This window comes from Eurosta solidaginis, chromosome 3 (genome assembly GCF_040869045.1).
Source record: "Eurosta solidaginis isolate ZX-2024a chromosome 3, ASM4086904v1, whole genome shotgun sequence".
In the NCBI taxonomy this organism is placed as follows: Eukaryota; Metazoa; Arthropoda; class Insecta; order Diptera; family Tephritidae; genus Eurosta; species Eurosta solidaginis.
Window position 1 is genome coordinate 232,690,808 of NC_090321.1, and position 15,471 is coordinate 232,706,278.

At 32.4% G+C, this 15,471-nt stretch overlaps 1 protein-coding gene, 1 long non-coding RNA gene and 1 pseudogene across 5 annotated transcripts; 1 reads left to right on the forward strand and 2 right to left on the reverse strand.

Annotated features, from left to right (window-relative positions):
- Nucleotides 1–5,148: 5,148 nt before the first annotated feature.
- LOC137247011 (uncharacterized) lies at nt 5,149–6,454 on the reverse strand (annotated as a pseudogene).
- Nucleotides 6,455–6,609: 155 nt separating this feature from the next.
- On the reverse strand, nt 6,610–8,095 carry LOC137247012 (uncharacterized). The gene is made up of 2 exons (XR_010951757.1): nt 7,883–8,095; nt 6,610–7,444 (listed from the first exon to the last, which is right to left on the reverse strand). It is a non-coding gene; the product is annotated as an uncharacterized lncRNA (long non-coding RNA).
- A 1,514-nt stretch (nt 8,096–9,609) lies between these two features.
- On the forward strand, nt 9,610–15,471 carry LOC137245227 (uncharacterized). Of its 4 annotated transcripts, none has more exons than XM_067775543.1 (8): nt 9,610–9,797; nt 11,639–11,711; nt 12,001–12,057; nt 12,290–12,337; nt 12,546–12,611; nt 12,730–13,019; nt 13,076–13,223; nt 13,288–15,471. In XM_067775543.1, the coding sequence occupies exons 1-7, from the start codon at nt 9,789–9,791 to the stop codon at nt 13,091–13,093; spliced, it is 561 nt and encodes a 186-aa protein (XP_067631644.1). In that variant the 5' UTR covers nt 9,610–9,788; the 3' UTR covers nt 13,094–13,223; nt 13,288–15,471. The 4 variants fall into 4 exon arrangements, with proteins under 4 accessions (XP_067631644.1, XP_067631643.1, XP_067631642.1 ...); XM_067775542.1 differs by having other exon boundaries at nt 9,634–9,797; nt 11,995–12,057; nt 13,280–15,471; XM_067775541.1 differs by having other exon boundaries at nt 9,634–9,797; nt 11,995–12,057.

The window sequence follows — 15,471 nt, forward strand, 5'->3', positions numbered from 1 at the left end:
GTTTCGATCACGGATCGTTAAACGTAATGCGGGCCCTTATTCCGATTCCGGTAATGAAAATTTGAAAGCTTCGATTCCTAACAACCCCACTCTTTATACTCAGCGTGCTTTGCGCACAGAGTATATTAACTTTGATTGGATAACGGTTGGTTGTACTTCCATATATCAAAATTATCAGTATCGAAAAAAAATTTAATTGGGCCATGTCCGTCCGTCCGTCCGTCCATCCGTCTGTCCATTAACACGATAACTTGAGTAAATATTGAGATATATTCACCAAATTTGGTACACGAGCTTATCTGGACCCATAATACATTGGTATAGAAAATGAGCGAAATCGGATAATAACCACGCCCACTTTTTATATATAACATTTGGGAAAACACAAAAAACGTGTTTATTCAGTAAATAATACGCCTAGAATGTTGAAATTTGACGTGTGGACTGATATTAAGACTCCTAATAAAAATAAAAAAAAAATTTTAAAATGGGCGTGACACCGCCCACTTGTGATAAAATTGAAAATTGATTACAAATATTATTAATCATAAATCAAAAATCGTTAAACTTATCGTAACAAAATTTAGCAGAGGTTGCCTTTACTATAAGCTATAAGGAATGCTTTGAAGAAAAATTTACGAAATCGCTTAAGGACCACGCCCACTTTTATATAAAAGATTTTTAAAGAGTCGTGGACGAATAAAATAAGTTATATCTTTGCAAAAAAAGCTTTATATCAATGGTATTTCATTTCCCAAGTGGATTTATAACAATAAATAGGAAAAACTTCAAATTTTAAAAAATGGCTCGAAGATATTTTAACGGATCGTAATGAAATTGTGTACACAGATTTTCCTTACAGCAGAGAATATTTCTAGTAATAAAATTATAAAAAAAAAATTGTTTAAGTTAAACGATTTTATTGAAAACAATGCTTACATTATGTAGTAATAATACTAAAATATAGAAAATAATTAGGTAGGTCCTAGGTACTAGTCATCACACTCCGCATCAATCTAAGGCGTTGATCACACAATTAAATAAAAGCGTTGGGCGCGTGAGATTTCTAAAAATAGATGGTTTTATATATGGGACTAAAAATCGATTTCGACAAAAATTATGAAAAACCTTTTACCTAAACAGTCGGTTATATGCGATATATATTATAAATATGTCCGATCTTGACGATCTATGCCCAATACGTAAGCTTGTGGTAAAATTTTGTTGCTAGCTGTTAAAATGAGGCAGATATGGGGCAGAAATGGTGAAAACCCTCTTATTGAACAATCGATTGTATAGGAGGTATATGCTATAGTGGTCCCATCCGATCGATTCCGACAAATGTCAAATACCCCATCAAAATATGCCTGCTTACCAAATTTCATCAAGATATCTCAAAAATTGAGGGACTAGTTTGCGTTCAAACAAACGGAGAGATGGACGGACGGACAGACGGACATGGCTAAATCAACTTAGCTCGTCCACTGATCATTTTGGTATACTTATTTTTCATTTATTTATTAGGACTCGAAGAGCCTAGCTTATACAATTGAAAAAATTATTGCATTAATTAACAATAGGTACAATAGTTTAACAACAGGTACATCAGTTTAAATAGATATATGTATATATATACATATATAAACGAGGAAATTTGTAATTTTAGAATTAGATATATAAATTAGGAATACGTGTCACAAACCAGCTCAGATCTTAGTATTTATTTTATCCTCATAGATTTGACGTAAGTGTATAACCTTTTTTTAAACAAGTTATTATCACTATTTTTTATGTATTCAGATAGTTCATTGAAGCATTTTAACCATTTGTAAAAAAGACTATTCTGTTCAGATTCTGTTTTATAATTAGGTAATTTGAAATCATTTCTTTGTCTTGTATTTCTTCCATGGACATCATAATTAACTCTAATATTTGTTCTTAAGTATTCAGGTAAATTTCCGGTTTTTATATTGTATATAAACTTCATCGTAAAGAAAAATATTTGTTGCTTCACGCTCATCCAATTTAAACTAAGTAGCATATCTTTTATTGGGGTATCATAACGTTTGTTTAAGATGAATCGCATAGCTTTATTCTGCATTTTTCTCAATTTATCGATTTGCGAATCTTTCATAACAAATAAAATTGTAAAGCAATATAAAAAGTAAGGTTCAACAACAGATCGATATACTTTAGTTTTATAGTAATTACTTAGGTTTTTGCAGGTTCTTTGCATAAACCAAATTTACTTGCTATTTTATTTGTTATATAAGCGACATGGGCGTTGAATTTTAATTTACAATCTATTACGATAGCAAGGTATTTAATAGTATCTACGTTTTCAATTTCTGAATTATTTATTTTGAGAGTACCAATATCGGAAACATTCTTTCTAGTTATTAACATGTATTTAGTTTTTTCGATATTAAGTTAAAGTTTGTTAGCGCACAACCAAATATAAAAGGCATTTAAGTCACTTTGTAATTTATTTCTTACATCATTTTCGTTCCTACCACTTATCCAAATTAGTGCATCGTCAGCAAACAATTTTATTGAACTATATTTCAAAATTGAATTAATATCATTAATGTAAATGTTGTATAAAGTTGGAGCGAGGACAGAGCCTTGTGGAAGCCCAACCTTAACATCCACTTCATCTGACAACGATGAGCCAATTATTGTTCTTTGCTTACGGTTGCTTAAAACACTTTTCAACCAGTCTAGTTCTAAACCTTGAATGCCTATGTCTGATAATTTTTCCACTAGTATTTTTATATCTATGGTGTCAAAAGCTCTTTTAAGATCAACAAATTTAAGGCTGTTTCGCAGGAATGATTTTTTCTAAAGCCTGATTGTTGATATATAAGTATCTTATTCTTTTCTAAGTACTGAACCAATTGGTTCTTTACCACAAGTTCTAAAATGTTTTCATCGCTGGGCAATGAATTTATGGGCCGTAACTCTTCTGCTTTAATAGTATTTTTAACTTTCTCTATAGGAACAATTGTTGAAGTTTTCCACATACTAGGCACTATGCCACTACTTAAACTTTCATTTACTATTTGAGAATAGAAGAAGCCTAAATAGGGGGTTGCATCTTTCACCACACCATCTGATAATAATTTTTTTCTACCTCTCACAGCTTTAAACTTACTGATAAATTCAGCGATGTCATCTGATCCAACTTTGACAAATTTAAAAACGCAGTTTCTTTGATTAGTTATATATACTTCTCTATCAAATACCTCTATATTATTACAAATATCAGTAATACTACCAACAAAATATTTATTTAAGTTGACAGCAATTTCCGATTCGCCATTGTATATTTGACCGTTTATTACAATCTTCTTTATTGATGTATCTTCTTTTCCCATACTTATGGCCTGTTTTAGATATTTCCACATCATTTTGCTATCATGACTATTTTTATTTATATTATATTCCATATACTTAACTTTTTTAATTTTTACCAACTCTTTGTATTTATGTTTTATATACCGGTATTCGTCCCAGTTGCCTGAGATTTGAGCCAGTTTAAAAAGTTCAAATTTGAATTTGTTCGTATTGGCTAGCTCCTTGTCAAACCATTTATTATGTATTTTTAAATGCACTACTTTTTCTCTGGTAAGATATTGCATGATATTTAAAATGCTTTTATTAATCAGCAAAACCTTACTCTCTAAATCAATATGATCAAAATTACTGAAATCACACAGACGCAGTTGGTTAAGAAGTGATTCATTATTATAATACTCCCATGAGGTTATTTTTCTAATACTTCTCATTTTTAATTGTGGACTACTTTTAATTTTAAATTGGATTGTTTCATGATCAGTTATTTGATGTTCATCTAACCTTTCGCAAACAATATCATTATTATCCGAAAATAGTAAATCGATTTTTGTTCTAGATATATCCGTTATAAGAGTATCGAAATCAATTTTTTGATACATAGAGTATGATTTAAACAGATCAATTAGTTGTGTACTATATGTTGATGTATTATTTAAATTAATATTAAAATCTCCTACAAGAATATTGTTTCCAAATTTTCAAAAGTAATACCTAAGACATTACGTAAATAGTTTATAAAATCTGAATCGCTTGTGCTGGGTGAGTGATAAATCACACCCACTTGAATTTTTGGGTTAAAGTGCTTCAATTGGATAAAAATATACCACAAGTTTTTATCGATTTCTTTATTATGTTTAACGCAGTATTCAACTGAATCATGTACATAAACAAGAACGCCACCAGTATGCCCCCCATAGTAGGGGAGTCACAACGTACTAATTTGTAGGATTCTATTTTCAACTCTTGATTTGTTACGACATTTGTGGTACATGTTTCAGCGCAAAATACTATCGCTGGATTTTTAATCTGGATCAGTCTTTCTAATTCATTTTTATTACTTACAATAATATTTATATTAAGATAAAGACAAATTAGATTATTTAATTGCTACTTTCCAGTTTTGGATTTGTTTTGAATATATCTTTTATATGCTGGGCATTCCTTACTAAACGCAGCATGGTGTACATCAGCCTCTATAAATTTTTTCTGGACTAGCTCACAACAGTTTACACAATTATATACATTTGATATACAATCTCTGAAATCGTGATTGCCTCCACATCTACTACATGCTTTTTTATTGATACATTCAACCGCCTTGTGATTAAATCCCAAACACTTAAAGCATCTAAATACTCTTTCATAATCAGTAATTATGCAAGAGTCCCATTCTACATTAATTCTCTTTTGTTTAATAATATTCTCGTATGTTTCTATATCTGTTTCAACAAGAGCATTGAAGCATTATAATACATTCTATCAATCGCTCACTGCTGAGCCTCTCAGTTAAACCCATGGTTCAATTATGTACAGGTTGGCTCATCTCATCAGCTGATTTTATTTATGTCATTGCATGGTCGAAGGGATTGTCAAAAGGAGATGGCAAACTCAAAATGAAACCAACACATTGGCAACATTTTACTTACGCATACAAAAACTGCTAAGTTTTCCCTGCAAAAAATCATGCGATTAATCCCTAAAGAGATTGATCCCCGATTGATGTCTTTTGTCTACAGTTGGGCATAATTGACCCCCTTTAGTCTCTTTTGGGTACAGTTGGGATTAGTCAGTTTGAAATCTATGTAGCCCTTTTTAAGATATATTGAAAACAAATCAGCAACGAAATGAGGAAAATATAAAAAATTACAGGTGATGGAATCGAATTATTTAAGAAAAATTGTTGCGCCCTATACCGAACTTAAATTACTAGTACTTACCGACCACGCCGAAGTAAGGGTTAAATTTTCGGAGAATGTTTTTTATCCTTTTTGAAAAGTGGGCGAACAACTTACTTCAAACAGATTTTGTGGCTTGATTAACTCTTCGATTGTGCTTCTGCCATGAAAGTTTCTCAGCAAAAAAAGTCATCTGCCTAAGCAGATGCGTTCGGAGTCGGCCAAAAACGTTTAGGATGACCAGTGGGAACAATTAAAAACAGCACACCACATATTGGAAGAGAAGCGGATATTTACCGAGAAAAAACACTATTATTATTATTTTAGTAGAATATATAGGATCATACTCAACAGTAAACTTGGCTGCTTGCGGGTTAACATATAAATTGCATGTTCTTTTAAATTTGTACATAATTGTAGGGCTGGACTAATTTTTCCTTTGAGGAAAATCAAGTATTTATGTTTTACTAAAGATCCTTTAACTAAAAAGATAAACACCACCCTCTACTACTGCTAACTTAACGTACTTCATATTTATACAAAACATACTTTGATTTTGCGTTTTTTAATAAACTTGGAACCTTTTAACCTAAATCATCCCAAATAGTACACAGCAACCAAGGTACCCAATATCCAATTCGCTTTCTGCACGTTTCTCTGCTTAAATTTTTTCTTCAAGTCGTTTATTCATAGCCCCAAATGATTCGAATAAATTATTTTGTATTTCACTGTACCTCTTCATAGGCAAGATCAGATTTTCTTCGATTAATTCCGCTTCTTGTGCAAATTTTGTATTATCTTCTGCATGTCGTATAAGCTTTTCAGTACGTTCACCCGGTATACTGCGAATTTATTCAGCACCGAGTATGGATTCAAGTTGTTTGATGCGTTCCAATTGATCAAACTCCATGTAAATCTGGAGCTGTAGCATTGAGGTTTACCCCTTTAGAACGCACTTGCTGGGTTATCTCTAAAAAATTGTGATTGAAATATTTTTCCAGCTCAGAAGCACGTGAAATAGTTTTAGTGATTTGTTCTCGGTTGCCAGTAACTCCATTTAACATACTATTGACTGCTAGAAAGGAGCCAACAATTATTTCTGATGGAGTACCTGCAGATTTATTGATCTCAGCAGTGTCAGTTGCAGTGGCTGTATTGCCATCTTCGCAAAGTGGGCCCAATACGCGATTGAGAGAATCTATTCTTTTTCAAGTATATTCAGAACTCCATTTTTCAAGTTCTGTGTTGGTGAAGTAAACGAAGAGTACCTATATATCCTATATAATTTATCCTAAGTTGCTTACTTTTTAGGAACTCATACTTGCCTTTTCCTTAGACTGAAGTATTTTAAAAGATATTTTTATACAATTTATATTTCCGAAGTTATTTTTGTATGTTACATAGTATATAATTTTGTGTAGAAAATTAGTATATGAGAAAACTAAAACAAAGGCAGGTAATTCTATACGACAGCATGACACTGCTAATTGACATAAGTACTAACAATCCGAAACCGGAGAAGAAAAATTTTAAGTCGTTCAAAAGATATTAACGAAAAACCGAAAAATGATCCACGGGTCCCTCCGAAACCGGGGTGGGATCCACAGTATTTTTGCGCAGAACACCTTTGCATTGGCGACCTTCGGCCGCGTTTATAAAAAATTACCCTGGGTGGGTCCAACACCGGTTTGGAGACCAAAACTATATCCGCGCAAAACACTTGTATTCACAATTTTTTTTGTGGGTACCCCAACATTACAATAACCACATGAAAATCGCCAACTTCAACTGCAAATATCTCCGGACAGAGATAAAAGTTTTCTTTTCCGGTTTCGGATTATTAATACTGATGTCAATACGCGTCTTTTGACACCTCTCTCGATATTTTTGGACGCGTATTAGCAGTGTCATGCTGTCGAATAGAATTCCCCAAAGGCACTTTTTCGGTAAATAATGGTGTAATATCTCAACAATGACTCATTTAGGCCTGCGTATTTTCAATTTTTAATCCTTCCATGTAATTGAATTTCTCATGGCTCTTTAGTAGGTAGAATACACGTCCTGAATTCTAAAAAAAACTGGCGACCAGATCCTCCTTGACCTCCTTTGCTGAGCTTGTCCCAACATAAACGTATTTTCTTGGTTTCACAAACTTGAGTACAACATTGGTATTTGTTTATTTTAGCTCACAACTGCTAAAACCAGACCAAAAATATCGGAAGAGGTGTCAAAAGACGCATTTTGATTCCAGGACCACGAATCCGAGAGCGAAAATTCTAAATTTTATTTCTGTTAAAAGTTATTTCCATAAAACCGAAAAATGGCCCCGGAGCGCTCCGAAACCGGGGTGGGATCCATAGTATTTTTACGCAGAACACCTTTCTGCATTGCCGACCTTCGTCCACGCTTATAAAAAACTACCCTGAGTGGGTCCAACATCGGTTTGGAGACCAAAACTATATCCGCGCAAAACACTTTTACGCACAGTTTTTCTTGTGGGTACTACTAAATCATCAAAACAACAGCAACCACATGAAAATTTTCAATTTTGTTTGCGAATATCTCCGAAACGAAATAAAATTTTGAATTTCCGCCTTCGGATTCGTGATCCTGGGTGCGTCTTTTTACACCTGGACGAGATTTAGCAGTTGACAGCTAAAGTAAACGATTAACAAAACTTTGTTCGGTTTAAGGCTGATCATCGCCAAATCGTACAAATTCATCGCGTCCAAACTTTCACGCGCAATTTTATAAACCCACTATATATATTTAATATATTGCAATAAAACGATGTCAACAAGAATGTTCAATATTTTTATGCACGGAAAAGAAATAACAGCTGTTTTTTGTTATCCATAGAGCTGCAAAAATAACGATGGCACTATCGATTGTTTTATTTTAGGAAAACCATCGATTTTTTTCTGTCGAATACTGTCGAATGCACATACAAATTATATGAGAGCAACCGAAATTGAATTTCTGAGGAAAAAGCTAACGCGCTTCCAATTCTTATTTCGGTTCGGACATTAAGAGGTCATTTATGTTCGTGCGTTAAGCGAACGCAATGATTTTTTATTAGAGTGGCCTGTAAAAATGTTATAATTAAAATGAAAAATTGGAACCTGTTGCAGATTTTTGACATAATTTCCTTTGAGCTTTCTATCAAAAAAAAAAAAAAAACAACTAGCTTTAATAGCTATTTTATTTAGATTATGAATATTGTATCTTTGTAACAAAACGATTCATGAAGTTGAGATATTGCTAGCATGGCACTGTCAAAGCATTTCAGCGAAGTGACGCGTCAAGCGTTCTATGTTAACGCGTAGTTGCGTTACTTCGCCTGTTATATAATCAAAATATAAAACTTGTCTAATGTAGAACGATACATGACGCGTCAAGTGTTTTATGTAAATCCTGCCTCACATAGAACGCTTTCAGGGCCGTTTAAACTTGACGTATCCATATCCATATAAAAAAGCTGATCCAACCAAATTTAGAGAAATCAATGTAATTGGTCAATAGTACCATACCATAACGCCGTAGCCATAACCATTGTGAATGAAACTAAGTGTGATATCCTATCTGTCAACTGACTCACAGGATGTTCAATATGGCTACTTTTTTTTTTGACAGGGTGTTCAATATGGCGGCGCATAGAGCCGGCTATCTTCAGCGGGTGATAGAAAGAGATACAGAATGAGACAGCGATAGTCAATTACAAATCAGGTGATCCAATCACTTTGGAATTTTGACGTCTATGCAGAAGATATTACACTTAGTTTCATTCACAATAGTCATAACCATACCATGGCCAACCAATTGGTTTTTGGGTTTTCGCTATATCGATTAACCTAAAAATATTTGAGTTGGTGAATTTAATAAATTTTTGTAGATTTTATTCATTGTTTTGGATACGTTATGACTAAGAGACTTATTTTTTCTGGAATATGTTAGTAATTTTTTTCGTTTTCTTCATTTTTATGAACATTTCACGATTTTTAGGCTGAGGCACCGATAACTGATGCCAATTGATATGTGTAAGTAAAAATATGGTTACGACTATGTCAACTTTGACAGGCCCTTCTCCCAGTGCTTAGATTTGACATACGATCTCAACTAAACAAGTTTAAAAATTGTTTACAATAAGTACAGAAAATTGCATGCAATATTGTTGGTATGCAGTGAAATTTTTTTTATAAGATAACAATGACAAGCCTTAACGTTTTCTTCGGTTTGAAGCGCCCAGATGACTCTACCAGCAAAATATATTTCTGGCGTGCATGTTCATAACGATAAATGTCAAAATGTACCTTTTTTAACTTATTTGGCAAAGCACCCCAGTAATAAGTTTTTCTTATGATCGGAATAGTGGATTAGCTATCACAATTCTATCGATAAATTTACGTGCAATGTAATCGGTATTTGGCAGTCATTAGTTTTAGCAAATTGAGTGATAAGTGCAAAATCATATGACAAAAAATTTGTGTTGAATTAATAAAAGAATAAAAAAAAATACAATAAAAGAACTATCGCAGCATGAGTAAGGTAAGTAAACGCCATATGCGTCGATTAGTTAGCAGAGAAAGGAAAAAGGGTCGTGCAAAATTAAGTTTGGATAGAAAAGAAACTGACCCGGCCGCGCAAATTTCTTGATCGACAGATATTGAAGAAGTGCTTCCTGATGAGCCAAGTTGCTCGCAGAAAGTACCTCTTTTTGAAAAACTAAAAAAATGGGGAATTCGTAACAAAATAACATATAAAAGTCTTTCCGAACTTTTAACGATTCTTTTAGAAGAAGGTATGAATGTACCCAAAAGTGCGGAAACTCTTTTAAAAAATAAGTCTGGAATTTTACTTAAAAATATGAGCCCGGGATTCTACTGTAACATAGGCATTAAAACGCAACTAAATAGAATTGGAGAAACGTTAAATAATTATAACAACATAATTGTTGATGTTAATATTGATGGGTTACCATTATATCGTAGTTCTAGGGTACAAGTTTGGCCAATTTTATTGCGACTAGTTAATATAACAAATACGGCAGTTTTTTACTGGAATTTATCTAGGTAAATCGAAACCAAGTTCAGTTACCCAATTTTTGGCTGAATTCACTGAAGGAAGTAGCAGAACTTCGGGAAAATGGTTTCGATTTCAATGGCCGCTGCATAAAATTTACAATAAGGGCTTTTGTTTGTGATGCGCCTGCAAAAGCTTTTCTTTGCGGAATACTTGGGCATACTGGGGGACATGGTTGTCCAAAATGTACTCAAGTGGGACACAAAATTAATGGCGTCCTAACTTATAGCACAGAGGCTGGAACGCTTGTTTCTAACGAAGATTTTTTAGAACGAAAGTACCCTGACAAACATGCGCCAGCTTTTAGAAATAATTTATCTCCCTTAGAAAATATTGGCATTGACATGGTAAAACAAGTACCCATAGACGTTATGCACTTAATTGATTTAGGTGTAATGCGAAAATTTATTAATTTTATTTATTATAAGCAATGAGTCAAACTATAAATTTAGAAAAGAAGCAAAAATTAACATATCTTCAAAACTACTAGCTTTACGTCCCTATATAACAAAGGAATTTGTTCGAAAACCAAGACCTTTGGTTGATATAGCGAACTGGAAAGCTACAGAATTTCGTATGTTTCTTCTCTACTATGGAATCTATGTTTTTAAAGACGAAATTCCTGGAGATGTAGATGATTTAGCGAGTGATATTCTAAAGTTATTTGTTAAAAATTATGCTGCTGTGTTTGGAGAAAATAGCATTAACTACAATGTGCATGGTTTACTGCACATTGCGGAAGATGTTAAAGAACTTGGTATTCCTTCAAATTATTCCGCCTATTCTTTTGAAAATTATTTACAAGTTTTGAAATCTTACGTAAGACAACCAAGACAAATATTACGACAAATATCAAATAATGTAATGCAGGAAACAATCGTCACTGATTCTAAATTTTCAGGATTTAAGACTAAAGATAATTGCATAAACAGTTTTTATTTTGACGGATATATGCTATCCACACAACGTCCAAATAATTATTGTTCGCTGAAATCACAAGATTATGTAGAAATAGTAGAATTCATAGATCAAAATAGTAATGTTATAAAAGGAAAGAAATTACTGAATTTAAACAGCTTTTTCACTGAACCTATCGATTCTCTTACATTGGGAATATGCACTGCCGACCTCGCTCCTTCGCCTATTGTAGAAGAATTTTATCTGGATGATGTCGAATACAAATTGATGTGTATCCCTCTAACAGATAAACTTCTAATTCCAATTTTACATACTTGCATGTAGTTATTTACTTCCTTACTTTTATTTATTTTATTTATATTTATAACTAACATTTTTTTCTTTTTGAGCACATTTTCAAAAAATTTGAGGCGCAAAACAAAAACTCCTCGACGGCGGCAATCCCAGCAAAGAAAGTTAAATGTAAGTAAACACTCCTTTAACATGATTTATTATCAGAGCTGCGTAGTAATGAATATACTTGGTAATTAAAAAATTTAATTCTCAATTACAATTACTTGTTACTGGTACTTGGTAGCGAATACACCATTTTTAAATTTTTGATCAATTATCTCAAATACTATCGATTACTTTCAATTCTTTTCAATTATTTGCTCATATCTATTTGAGAATTAAACACCTGTCCTTGATTCTACCAGCTCTGTTTATTACCTAACATCGTTTAACACATTTTGAAAAATTATAGTTTCAGATGAAAATAGTTACCCGAGAACCAGCAGCGTTACGTGTGCCAGCGAATCTACAATAGGTAATCAAGCCTTTCATACGAAAGTAGCACTTTAAAACATACCTCCTGTTGCCAGTGTCAATCACAATTAATAGTCGACCGCTCAGCAATTCGCGACTATTCCTACAATAACTACAATGATTATTACATATCAATCGACACTCGCAATGGATGAGTCTTTTTAGCGCAAATTTATAGCTGTAGACTTATGGTTAGACAACACTGATAAACTAAATTTTTCCTATATTTTTAGAATCTCGTCGGATCAGCTTATCATCGTCGGTCATCGAACATACTACAGGTAAAGTTTTATCACACAATAACGAAAACTACGCAATGAAAAAATATCTCGGCTAAGTAAAGTTTGCCTTATATGTCGGTAAATTTAAATAATAATGTTTTTTTGCAAGCGACCTTAAAAAGGAAACGCTCCAAGTAGCTATACACTTTCATCATGGCGGAACTATGCAAGTGGTGGAAGGATTTTGGCTAGTTGACTCTCTTTTTAGCTGCTTTGACAATCCGTTTACCCAACGGAACTGGCTTACTTCGCGTTGTGCTTTCTAGGAAATTCGGTAATATACTGAGCGCTTTATTTCCACCAGCTTACAAAAAAACGCCGATCGAAATTAATTGAGTTGATACAGGATTATTAATTCACACTATTAATGATCGTTTTTCAATTTATTATAGAAGCCACCCAAAGCGTTTTCGAAGTTGTGTCCTGCAGCCACTTTAAAATATTTGAGAGGCAACTACAATCAATTGAGAAGAATTTAGAAAAACTTGATCACCTGCAAATGATAGTTGATACCCAAAATACCGCTATCATGGATGCCATAGCTGGGCTGAAAGTTGCTACCGAGCAGTTAGTTCGTCAGGAAGTACAAAATACACCCGTCGTAAAGTATTTTCCACTTTGTGACGTATATGAGATGCAGCAAATGGACGAAAAAATTACATCTTCTAACAGAGATGTATATGTAAGTTAAATGTCAACTTTTAAATACTTTTTAAATACCATTCGTGCCTTTTACAGGAATCTACGATTGCATAATTATTATGCAACAATATCAAAAATTTACCACTAATTATAAAAACAGACGTGATAATTGCTTTGAATTTGGACGGGACTCACGGCAAAATTGGGCTGAAATCGTTCCCAAACTTGTATAGCGCATTGGCAGGTATTTACATATAACCCCTTATATAAATACATTGTTTTTTGAATTTAAACTTTTAGATTTTTAGGAGCTGTGTCTACACTTCCTTTTAAGGGATTAACCCCCGAGGATATGCTCCGAAAAGGATTGCAATTTGCCAAGTCAAAACATTTTAAGAAGCTTCACCGACAAAAAAAACAGGGGTCACAATTATAACAATGCATTAGTACAACAATATGTCAGTTGATCGAAATTAATGCATACATTTTTTTGACTTGACACTCTTCTGCACGGCAAATTGGGTTGAATTCGATTTGCCATCACCTTATTCTGACAAATTCGTCATATATATTTTAGAGGGTTGTCTATCATACATAACTACATTTGAATTCTACTACGATCGGAGTAAATTTTACTATACGTTTACAAATAATAACTTTAGAAGCCGCTGCCAGAATTTTTTAGACAAAAAGATTTACGGTTCGAGACCAAAACTCTTAAGTTAGTTTTATGATATATAATAATTTTATAAAAAGTATAATAATATTAGGAGCTTTCGTTTGTCCAAAAGTTGTGCAAAACAACGCTCATTTAAGGCAACAAAAAATCTTGTTATGAATTATTATTTTTCGTTTTTTTTTCTATGATTTTATTGTGTACCGAATGTACATATATACTTTATTACTGTGTGAATTACTTAAATTTGTGTTCAATACAAAAACTTTGGCCACACTTAAATATTAAAAAAAAAATTATATACAAGTAATTAATACAAATTTTACACAGGAGATTAATCTTTATCCAAAGCCTTTATTGAACTCAATCTTCCGTACAAAATGCAAATTCTGAATCATTTCATTAGTGCTTTATTGAATGCCGAATGTAGTCAAAAATTTGGTACGTTTTGCTTTATTGGTCGGATTTTATTGTCAATGTAACAAATGACAATCAAATTTCATTATACCAAATTGTGATTCGATTAAGTTTCTGCGTGAAGTCGATATAATAAACATATATCATTTTATATAACTTTGTGGCTATAACTTTTAAGTTAATTTTAAATTTAAAAGTTTCTATACTTGTCCATATAAATGCATATCTTTTAAAGATAGTAAACAAGTCATATATATAGTATTCCTGTGTTGCTAATACAAAATGCTCACAATGAGTTTAGAATTCTAAATCAAAACAGTACAGCCTACAAAATTTTTGTGACTGTAGCAGCATAAGTGTGACAAGAAAAAATTTTAATTAAGGTACATTCGATTATTGAATACAAAAACTAAAATATTTAAACAGCATTGTATCCGCACTCTGATTTTATGAGTGTACCTAGTCTGAAGTAGCAATATATGAGTAGGTATTATATACATGTATGGTAGTCGATTAAGTTTGGGCTGATAAAACTTTGCCGCGTTACTTGACATTTACTACATTGGCAGAAAAATGTTAATCGAAATTAATTATATATGATCAATTCACTAGGTCTCCTATTGTCCTATGTACTATCTTTTTAAATACGACTCTCGTGAACACCACATCCTGTTGTAGATCGTATTTAAGTATATCCGTAAGGAGGGTCATCTGTAAAAAGCCTGTAAAAATCTAAATGTATGCTACCGCTTATCCTTCTATTAATGAAAATTCTTTGACATTTAAAAAAATAAAAAACAAAACAATTTATTTGGCAATAACTTAGTACATCTGATATGCATAGGCTGCTGAATTGTAGTTTTTTATCCAAATTTTATATAATAAACAACAACAAAGCACATATGAGAGGTTTAAAATCATAGCACATATAAGGAATTTAAGACCTTGTGAATTATCTAATAATTTATTGCAATATTTACAAAAATATTTTTTGTTCTTTCCCATAAAGTTATAAGCACAAAAAAAAAAACGCGCTAAAATGCTCACTAAATGAAACCAAAAACTTTTGTCAAGCCACACAAAAAGAGTCCTGGCCAAGTTTCAGAGTTGATAAGAGTTTATTTTTAATTAAACAAATGAATGAATGAAATAAACTAGATAAAAATGAGATCTAATAATATATTAATATAATTTCAAAATAAATAAAGCCATCTATTATTAAGTCTGATCAACTGATGTCTGAAAAAAGTTTAAAACTTAAGTTATTTCTAATTAACAAAATGCTTGTGTTTTACTGAACTGTTTTAATGAGTAGCATTAACGTAGTACCTGCATAAAAATTATAAAAGACTGAATTTTTAAACTTGCTTATTTCAATATAAACCGGAAATGAAAATAA

What these genes read in the sequence shown, in the direction of transcription:
- LOC137245227 (XM_067775542.1), top strand. An exon ending in CCCAGCAAAGAAAGTTAAAT is followed by an intron (nt 11,712 to 11,994) that starts GTAAGTAAACAC and finishes GAAAAATTATAG; the next exon opens with TTTCAGATGAAAATAGTTAC. An exon ending in TGTGCTTTCTAGGAAATTCG is followed by an intron (nt 12,612 to 12,729) that starts GTAATATACTGA and finishes AATTTATTATAG; the next exon opens with AAGCCACCCAAAGCGTTTTC.